The sequence below is a fragment of the Festucalex cinctus genome, chromosome 10 (assembly GCF_051991245.1).
Source record: "Festucalex cinctus isolate MCC-2025b chromosome 10, RoL_Fcin_1.0, whole genome shotgun sequence".
NCBI classification, from domain to species: domain Eukaryota; kingdom Metazoa; phylum Chordata; class Actinopteri; order Syngnathiformes; family Syngnathidae; genus Festucalex; species Festucalex cinctus.
In genome coordinates, this window is record NC_135420.1 from 13,919,208 (window position 1) to 13,929,416 (window position 10,209).

General features: G+C 37.5%; 1 protein-coding gene across 14 annotated transcripts in view; it reads right to left on the reverse strand.

Moving 5' to 3' along the window:
* The window catches only part of ephb3b (eph receptor B3b), a 64,461-nt gene extending 54,651 nt beyond the window's left edge, over window positions 1-9,810 (reverse strand). For all 14 annotated transcript variants that reach the window (XM_077533347.1, XM_077533341.1, XM_077533338.1 and 11 more), the window contains exon 1: window positions 9,137-9,810. In XM_077533347.1, coding sequence (XP_077389473.1) covers window positions 9,137-9,200 — 64 coding nt within the window. In that variant the 5' untranslated portion in view covers window positions 9,201-9,810. The remainder of the gene's footprint in view (window positions 1-9,136) is intronic.
* Window positions 9,811-10,209: the final 399 nt, after the last annotated feature.

Sequence of the window (10,209 nt, forward strand, 5' to 3'; positions counted from 1 at the left end):
CTTGAAGTAAGGTTAAATAAATGCTGCCGCAGCTGGCAGTGTCTGCAGGAGGCAGCTCCATGGGACCGTGGGGATTATGTAAATATCACGACAAAAGGTCACGTGTGATTGGTACCGCTTCAAACTGAAATGTGCTGGAGTGAGCGTTAAAGATGTGCTAGTAAACACATTGCACTGCTGAAAACATGAGACTGTTTAAAACCGCTGCTGTTTTTGTCCTCCAAAGTGACAAGATAAATTTGTAATAGAAGGTGAGATCTCCTTGAGCCCGTGTGCCTTTTTTAAGCACTATAGGTGAGGAATGTTTTTGACAGCAAGCATAAAAGTAAAATAAATGCAATATGAAGCAGTGAGGTAAATGTGCCCATTACGAAAGCATAAAATACACACCACCTTTCCAAAATGTATTCTGGTTAATTATTGGATATTGAATCCTACAAAATTAACACTGACCTCATATTTTTCCTAGAATTTGTTCCAACCATTATACTTCTTCTTCTTCTTTTTTTTATAATGAACAAAAGGGGTCTTGAATTGTCTTCAAAAATGCCTCTCAACCTCCTTTCATGTGTTTAACAAGCCCTGCTAAACTGAAACCAGGTAAAGTGGCTTTTACTCCGCCTGAAGGCACTCAGTAACACGGCTACGGCCACTCTCCAGACAGCTGTAACTGTCAATGTTTAAAAGACATACAATATATCAAAGATCTTTTTTTTCCCCCTCTGCATCGTCGGCTGCATTTGTTCGAGACGTCTGAGGGTGGCAATGAAACTGTGGACGTGAGCCCAGAGGTGGTTTTCCTCCTGTTGAACTCCACCCCGGCAACCTCCTGCATTGCTCAACTGTCCATGAAATTAGAAGAAAGATAATGGACATCACATGTGGATAAAGGTCCATGGTCCAATTCAGTATAATAGGCCCATGGTAAGTCGTTTTGGAATTTTTTATTTGGTTGAGTCCTGTTTTTTTCTCTTTTCTCATTTTTCTTCTCTTATTTTTTTAATTTCTAGTTAGTTTTAATTAGTTTTCAGAATGGTTTTGTTTCTCATACTAGTTTTAGTCTTTGAAAAGTCTTCATTTTAGTTTATTTTTTACTAGTTTTAGTATTTTTTTAGTTTTTCGTGTATTTGTAGTGCAAGATTTTAAAAAAATCACAGTAAATATGATGTACGAATAATATAATGACATACAAAGTATATATTTTTTAAAACACTTTAAAAACAACCAACCACAAATCCAATATAGGTAGCCTACTTTACAACAGTCCACAGACTTTGAAGTGCAATAAGTGCATTATACTGCTTACAACACCACGAGGCATTTTTACAAATATAAAAAAAAAAATAAATAAATCTGGCGGAAGATAATAGATCAATTTAAAATCCTGTGATCCCCTCAGGGAACTATTTAATGACTTTAGAAGAGATGCTACTGACTGACCCCTGGAACTCTCTGCACCTTTTGTTTTTGTTTGAATTTGAATCAAAGTTACATGAAAATTAAAATTGCCTCTTTTTTGAGGTGTTGGAGAAATGTATTGACTGTAGAAACTATATTAGTGAGGTGTGGTATATTTACTTACTTTTTTACATTTAAAATCAACCAAAGGCTTATGGCTTATTAATTTAACTTATTATTTTTTATTTCTTAATTAATTAACAAGACATATTGGCTGTAATTATCGTTAGTTTTTGTTATTTTTGCAAACGTAAATGTAGATTTTTTAAATTATTTTTATTTTGTTTGTAAGTCAAAATGTGTTTTTTTGTTTTGTTTTTGAAATTTTAGTTTTAGTTATTTCATTAGTTTTGTTAAATAAAATAACATTACTATAAGTACACAAATAGTATAATGTGCGAAAAGAAACATTGCTACCAAGGAGGGAAATTTGCTCCTTTGTGTTTCCATACAGTTTTTGTTGTATCCAGTGTCAAATAACTAATCGGTACATATGCAGCACTCTAATACATTGCAGTGGTAGGGTGGACCCGGATACCTTCCACTTATAGACACTGCATAGATAGTCTTCACTATTGTAGGACAACAGGTGACAAGCCATTTGTCTTCCCTGCTGACAAATACTGAGCTACATTCTTCTTCTTTTTTTATTGACGTTATTGTTTAGTTAAAACATCCATTGTGGAAACATATTAGTTTATCATTCCAAGCAATCCCAAGGCAAACTAAACTTTAAACTGTGGGTGAAAACATCGCTTGGATGATAAAGAGACTCCCGTGTTTGACTGTGTCTTGACGTGATGTATCAACAAACTGCAGGAAGTTGCACAGTCGGCCTATTTAAATATACACATCCTCTTTCACTGTATTTTTATTCACGACTGGAATATGATAGCCCCGGCAGCTTGACAAGTCTGCTTAAAAAGAAACTAACCAAGCCTCAGTGGTCCAAACAGGGACCCCTGATGATTTCCAGTTGAGGGTCACAGTACGTGGACAGTGATTGGGTAAAACACACAGCAGGTACTAAATTGGATCTTCTTGGACACATTAGGAATGCATTTTATGAACATCGAAGGAAAAAAAACAACAGCTGTACTTAACTCATTCGCTCCCAGACATTTTCACAGAAGCAGTCCCGTTCGCTCCCGGCTATTTACTGAATTTTGACTGATTTTGCAAGGCCCACAGAATATTGTGTTCTATTGTGAAAAAAGCATGGAATCTATCAAAAGAAAGATTAAAGTCTCTTATTTTATCAGGAAAAAAAGTAGGTTTCTATCTGTTTCCGTTTTGCAGCAGTTAGCATTAGAAGAGAGCTAAGTTTCATCAGTTTTCACAAATCTATTTAAAATTCTAAGTAATTTAGCTTTTTATCTAGATGGCCCTGGTTGATCTCCTTTGCTCTGCTGCCACCTCTGGCCGTTTGTGTAATAACTACCATTTCTGCAACCATTCTTTGCAGTTGAGAGGCTGCATCAAAGCCTTCTGTATGCTTTAGCATAAAAAACAAAAAACAAAAAAAAAACGTATAAATACGTCTTTGGGACGCTTAAAACAAAAGAAAAAATCTTATTTACACGTTATTGGGAGAAAATGAGTTAATACCACGGCAAAGGTATCAACAGTATTTGGAGCCTCTCATATTCTCTCTGAAACAATATTCTGACCTCATGAGAAAACAAAAAAAAATGGTTTACGCTTTAACTAAATGTAACTAAAAGTTTGCCCTCTCAAATATAGCTCCCAAGTATTAAGCCCCATACACACACTGTATGCCACCCATCTTGCTTGTGCTCACTCTTTTTCACCCGCTTGAATTGCGTGTGTGTGCGTGTGTGCCCCGTTCTGCTCTGCTGACTCCAGACAGCAGCAGCGGTGGGCAGGCTCAGACACATTTGGCCTCCCTAGCTTGGGCTCAACAGTGGGTGTCAAAGACGTGCCATCCCGTGAGGCCCCTGGTCTCCGTGGGCTGCCAGCATGAGATCAGCCAACACACACACGCACGCACGCATACGCACTCTTGAAAAAGAGCATCCTCAACAAACTCCCCCGTTTTTTGGTCTCCTTTTGGACTACAAACTGTGGTTTGGTGACATAAAACGCACAAGCTTGACATGGGATACAATAATCAGTCAGGAGATGTCTTTTTAAATACCATAAACAAAGATTAGGATTGTATTCATCAGACAGTAGCAGACGAGTATCTTGGCCAACTTTTGCTATTTTTTTTTTATTTTTTTGACTATTTGTAGCCAAGAGATTATTCCAATTGCTCTCAACTGTGACTGTAGAGTTAGACCAACACTCAACTTTTTAAATGAATAACAAATACATTAGAATTGTTTCTTGCTCTTTCTCATAGAGGACTGAATAAATCACAATGTGCTTATCATTATGTATAATGTTTAAAAATTGCAATTATTTTCTACTTTTTTGTTGGAAAACAGTATTTTATTTTTCATTTTTGAACAATCCTTTCATAACTACTGTACTATACTACCTTTGTAGTTTTGCAAGTTTTATGTTGTTTTTTTTTTTTTTGTTTTGCTTGTTTTTTAAATTACAAATTTACAATTAAGAACGAGAAAATTTAAATTTGGAGAATAGAAAATTTACATTAATTTCATGCAAATTTAAGGGTAAATACCATACTGGGATATACAGGATTTTCTTTAAAATGATCTGGCACTTTACTGTACTTTAATTTATTTAATTCAATCTCCGGTGTAATAACCTTATTTATTGATTGATTGAATTTTTATTTTTTTTTCTTATTATTATTATTATTAATTAAATCTCTGGTGTAATAACCTTATTTATTGATTGATTGAATTTTTATTTTATTTTTCTTATTATTATTATTATTATTATTAATTCAATCTCTGGTGTAATAACCTTATTTATTGATTGATTGAATTCTTAATTTTCAATTTATTATTATTATTGTTATTATTAATTCAATCTCTGGTGTAATAACCTTATTTATTGATTGATTGAATTATTTATTATTTATTTATTTATTTTTTTATTTTATTATCTGTTCTCATTGCTGCTGGACATGTAAATTTCCCAGAGGGAGCCATCCCAAAGGGATCAATAAAGTCAAGTCTAAGTCTAAGTCCAAGTCTAAGTCATTGTTTTTTGGGGAAATTTTAATATCAAAATTACAAGTGGTTATAGTATTTGGTATTGGTATCGGCGACTACTCAAGAGTTGCGTACTGGTATTGGTCAGAAAAAAAGTGCAGCTGTGATACGCTCTAGTTTACCCATGACTCCAATGAGGACTAGTGCCATAGAAAATGGATGGATGAATAGATTCTTTTTTAACCAAATTTGACATTTATCTTATAATAAATAATGCCTCAGAAAATACATTTAAGTCCATTTATAATGCAGTACAAACAGCTGAATCTTTGTTTTTAATCATTCAGCAGTTAATTAGATTTATTGCTGTTTGCTAGCATTTATATTGTGCAATTCATGTCAAAACACAACCACTTCACGTGTTGGTGATATAGCATTTTAATATGCTGATGCGTGTGTTTGACTCACACAAAAAAATCAGAATGCTACAACTTTTATATTCCACTGATCATATTTTAATGTGGCTAAACTATAATTCTATAAAACTGATTAACTGACAAATCTTCAGATTTGATCTGCTATGATTTTTTTTTTTTATTATTATTATGAATAGAATATAAAAATAAAATGTGCTGTGTCTCTTCTTCAGCATGGTGTGTGAAGGCACCAGCTGGCCAAAGATGGCCGTTGCCTGCCTCCATGTGAGATTCCAGCTCGGTAAATCTTTCCACGCCACCATTTGAGTCATGAAGTCGAGCTCTGTGCAAATGAGCACTCATACAGACCCGGATAGCGCAAAACATGTCAACCGTGCTGCTTCCTGGTCCAATTCTGCCCCACGCCGCCATTGCACAAAGACACAATAGCCTCCATATCATCATCCCATCCTGACACGTTGCTGTCTGACCCCCACCCTTCTTCCTTCCTGAGTGTCTTATGCCCATCTGAATCTAAATCACTGTACATCTGCTCAATAGAGCTGCTGTCAGACAAATGAGCGACAGATCAGAGGGAAGAACCTGAATACAAAGTTCCCATGCTCCCATGGTTGAGCTCTACATTGCTCACACAGCTACTGGCTCGTATAGTTAAGAGGATCATCCAAACAAATGCAGATAAACAATAGAACAATAAAAACAGGAATGGCCCAAAATTGAGCACAAGTCCTTTTCAAACCACAGCACCAATTTTTGTGCTCCTCACAGACACCTATTTATCTACATTTGACCAAATAAAGATGCTCTCTACTAAGTAAGAATTGAATGAAAGTGTCAAAAATTGTTTGTCTTAGTGATATTAGTTGTGGAGTTCTTGTAGAAAGCTAACAAACCGACTGCAATGCAAACAGTAAACTCAATAACAAACTACTCTAATAATAATGGTAATGATGATGTTGTTATTATTATTATTATTATTATTATTATTATTATTATTATTATTATTATTTAGTATCATCATCAAACAAAAACATTACGCAACAGCAAGAAGAATATTGCATTTTTATTTGTTGTTTAATAGTTTTGAACTTCTATTACCGATTTACCGATTTCTTGCTTTTTTTATTTATTTATTTATTTTTTTTAAAGAGCTGCTGAACAATGAGGCCAAATCATCATCCATCCAATTGATTCGGGGCCAGTGATAAATAGCCTTATGAATTGGTAATTGCTCCTTGCAAGAGCACTGCAAGAAAGTCTCCCTCTCCCTGCATCGAATTCCGCCTTTTTAAAAAGGCTGAGCAGCATTGATCCACACGATCTATACGGAGCACATCAATTGACACTTTGGAGAAGCCTCCATGTGACAATTACACCCGTGGCAACGCTCATAGATATATCTATAGATCTATAGATAGATAGATAGATAGATAGATAGATAGATAGATAGATAGATAGATAGATAGATAGATAGATAGATAGATAGATAGATGATCTTGTATCGGACAGTTGCCGCAGCGTTATGTTTTTGTTTTGATAAAGTTTATTTCGTGCAATAGGCCAACTCGCGTTGCGTCATCCAAACGGTTCTTATTTAATTCAACCCCTCGCAAAAAAATGATTTAGAGCCACTTCTCAAGCCGTGATAATTGTAATAACATAAAAATGATGACACTGACAAGGACCCCCGCTGTCACCTACACACACTCGCAGGCAGCATAAATCATTCGCCAAGTGTAAACGGGCCCAGGAAGGCTCCCGTGGAGGTGTGATCTCACCCACGTAAACACAGAAACATGTGTGTATATAAGCGCACCATTTGTGCCCAATCGCTCCATATTGCGCCATAAATAGAGCTTCGATAGAACAACTGAACGCCCGTTTGTCTTTTTTTATTTGCAGAGGAAATGTGATTTTCAAGAATGAATAAGTGCCACCATCTAGTCAAAGGCTTCCTGGACGAAGAGGTATTGCATCCCACTATATGGGCCATTATGATAAAATGAATGCACATGTAATAAACATGAAAATGAATACCAGTGCTACTGTAAATTACAGGGATTGGAAACGTTGGATGGATCTTTAGCCCGCAAACTCAAGCGTCTACGCACGTACACTTAAAATCATCTGGATTCACTTTTCGCTGGCCTGGACCATAAGCTTAGTTAGGTTAAAATAAAAAAATAAAAATAAAAATAAAAAGTATTTCTGGCCGAAACCCCTCGGAGACTTTTAGAAAAAGTATCCATCAACTTAAATAATTAACTTTTTTCTGCATTGTCTCAGATTAATGTAATTTATGGGATTTGTTAAACTCATTTCGTGAAAATATTCTCGTTTGGGACAACAGGTCACTAAAAATTAGCCACCCCGAACTATTGCCCGCGAACCCAAAAGTGGATGTAAATTATTGTTTCGCTGCCCCGCATGGGGAAACCCACAAGGCAACTTGAAACTCAAAACCTTAAATGGAAGTCGCCTTGAGTTGAGAACAAGGAGAGAAGGAAAGAGAGGGGGAGCGAAAGAAGGAGAGATGAATCCATTAATTATTCCCCGGGCTGCGTGACCTCGGACCCAGGGAGTCTCGCAGTGGGGCCGGCTGAACTTCCCCCGCAAGACTCTTTTTTTTTTTTTTTTTTTTTCCCTCTCTCTCGCTCTCCTCAAAGTCCAAAAAAAAAAAAAAAAAAAACAGTCTTTGAGTGTTCACCATAAATCACGATGGTGTATTAAAAGCTTCTAGGTAAACCCTACGCTGGGTCGGCGGGACACAATTTATGACATCACTTTTGGAGTAAAATATATTGTTCAGTGAAATCCATCCGTTTCCAAAGCAGAGACGCAGATCACTCGTTGGTGGTGTCAGGGAAAAAAATACTATTGTAGCTCTTTTCAGCCTCATTCTGTCTACATCTGGAGCTAACTTGAGCACAGCAAGCCCCCAATTCATATTCGAACCATGTGTTTTAAAGCATGGGTGTCCAACTAGGGTCCGCTGACCTTTATTAGATCACTCGGAGGTTCTGGGATGCTCTCTTGTAAAGATTTACCAACTATGCTTCATTTATTTGCTTTAAATAAAATAATAATAATAGTTCTTCAGTTCAACATCAAGCACGACTTTCTTATCAATAGACCAATGAAGCACAACTCGTATCAAGTTGGATTATTTCACTCTCAGAACTTCCGTTCATTGCACGTTTTCCCTCTTTACAACAGCACACAATGTTACACGAGGAAAAATCCAATATGGGGCCGGACTGTTAATTAACAAGACAATAGGCTTTCATGACTTTCCAAAAAAACAAAACAAAAAAAAACAACAACGTTATTTATTATTTCTTTCCTTCGGAATTGAACTTAAACTAATGTAACTTTTGCTGTAAAAAAAAAAAAGACCATTGCACGGCACACAATCATGCGCACAAGCCAATGTCCCACTTTTCACAGCACCCTCGAATCCAGCATTCATTTAGGAGTCATTTTCAAAAAGTATAGGGAGAGAAAAACAAATTCCCCAAATATACATAATAATAATAATAATAATAATAATAATAATAATAATAATAATAATAATAATAATAAGCTGGAAAAAAAACTTGGGCAAAGTGCAGCAAAAGTGATCCTATGTCCTGTGTTGCATTACTCAAAATTAAGACTAAACAACAATACAACAAATCTTAAACGAAATTTAATTCCACGTTTAAGATTCTTCAAGTTTTGTGGATTCGATGCATTTTCAAGTTAAACGATCGCCCGACTTTGCATGTGTGACGATCTACATGTCAAAAGGCCACGACACAACCCGAAAAGTCACGCAGTTAACGTAACGCGTACGTTGAATAAGAAAAGTGTTTTTAAAGTGGAGGGGGGGTGCGCTCACGACCACCACCAGCAGCGCACCTCGACTCCCCGGTGAGATACAGTGTGGCGCTAATTTCCTCTAAAAGACCAAGAAAGTCGCAGCAGGCGATGGCTAATGCTTCACGAAAAGAGAGAGAGAATACACATTGTGGTGCATATAATGCGCATTAAAACTTGCACATGCTGCCCATTCTTTGTTTTTAATTGCAGACTGACAATGAAATGCATGACTCGGTCAACTTCGGCCATCCTGCATTTAATTTGAATTAGAAGCTGTAATTTATGTCTTACCTTCAACTGCAGTGGCCGTGGGCAGCAAGAAGCTGCACAAGAGCAGAACGTAATCCATTGTCATAACGCGCGCATGTAAACAGACCCACGAGAGGGACCGTGGACAATCCCGGGCTGGTCACGCTCCACGCACAGTCCGCTCCTTCCAGTTCCAACCTTGCTACACCCACGGAACCATTCACCAAAACACCAAAAGGTGCGCGTTCAGTGGAAGAAATGACACCATCGGGTGTTAAAAACACAGCAGCCTTCTTTGACTCCACCAGAAGAACCGGTACCAGAACTCCGCTTGGTGTTCTCCTCCGTGCACTCAGCGGGTCAGCTGCGAGCAGGTAGTCCAGTCCGGGACCACACCATTGGCGCAGTAGTTCCACAATCAGGATTCCGCTTCTGAACAGTCACTGAGAAACCACCCCAAAAATATACAACACACTTCAGCGTGGAATATCCGAAAGCCACTTTCTGGTTCCGGTCACAAAACAGAAGAAGGGCGCACTTGTGACATCACCATAGTGCGCGTAGTCCACAACAAGAAAAATCAAAATAAAAAAAAAGATAACGTGTGAGTCCGCTTGCGTCCAACGATTACTCCAGGAGTTGGGTTTGAAGTGGCACAGTATTTATTCCCTGAGCGGATTGATCAACGCTGGCTGCTGCTGTGGACCGTCTGCCTCGCTGTGTGCACTGGAATGAGGCAAACAGCCGTGGAGGAACAAGGAGAGAGAGAAAGAGAGAGAGAGGCAGGAGAGAGAGAGAAAGGGAGGGGTTAGGCGGCTGACAAATGTCAACCTCACCATCATGTTACCTCTTGTTTATTCTTAAAATGAAACTAAAGTTACAACTTTTGTCTTGCAAACAATCTTTTGGAAACAACGTCCAATTTTCTCTTGAAGTCTAAATGTAATTCATGAACATTTTTAGAGCGTTACAGGAACACCAGGCGAGACTCAGTGCAGGGTTTTATGCTAATGTTGATAGTTGTACTGCTTTGTGAACGTTTTTGCAGTGTGGCGCTGCATTTTGTTGACCGTCTGAGTGAGACTGAAACACACGCACAGACGCACACGAGCGCC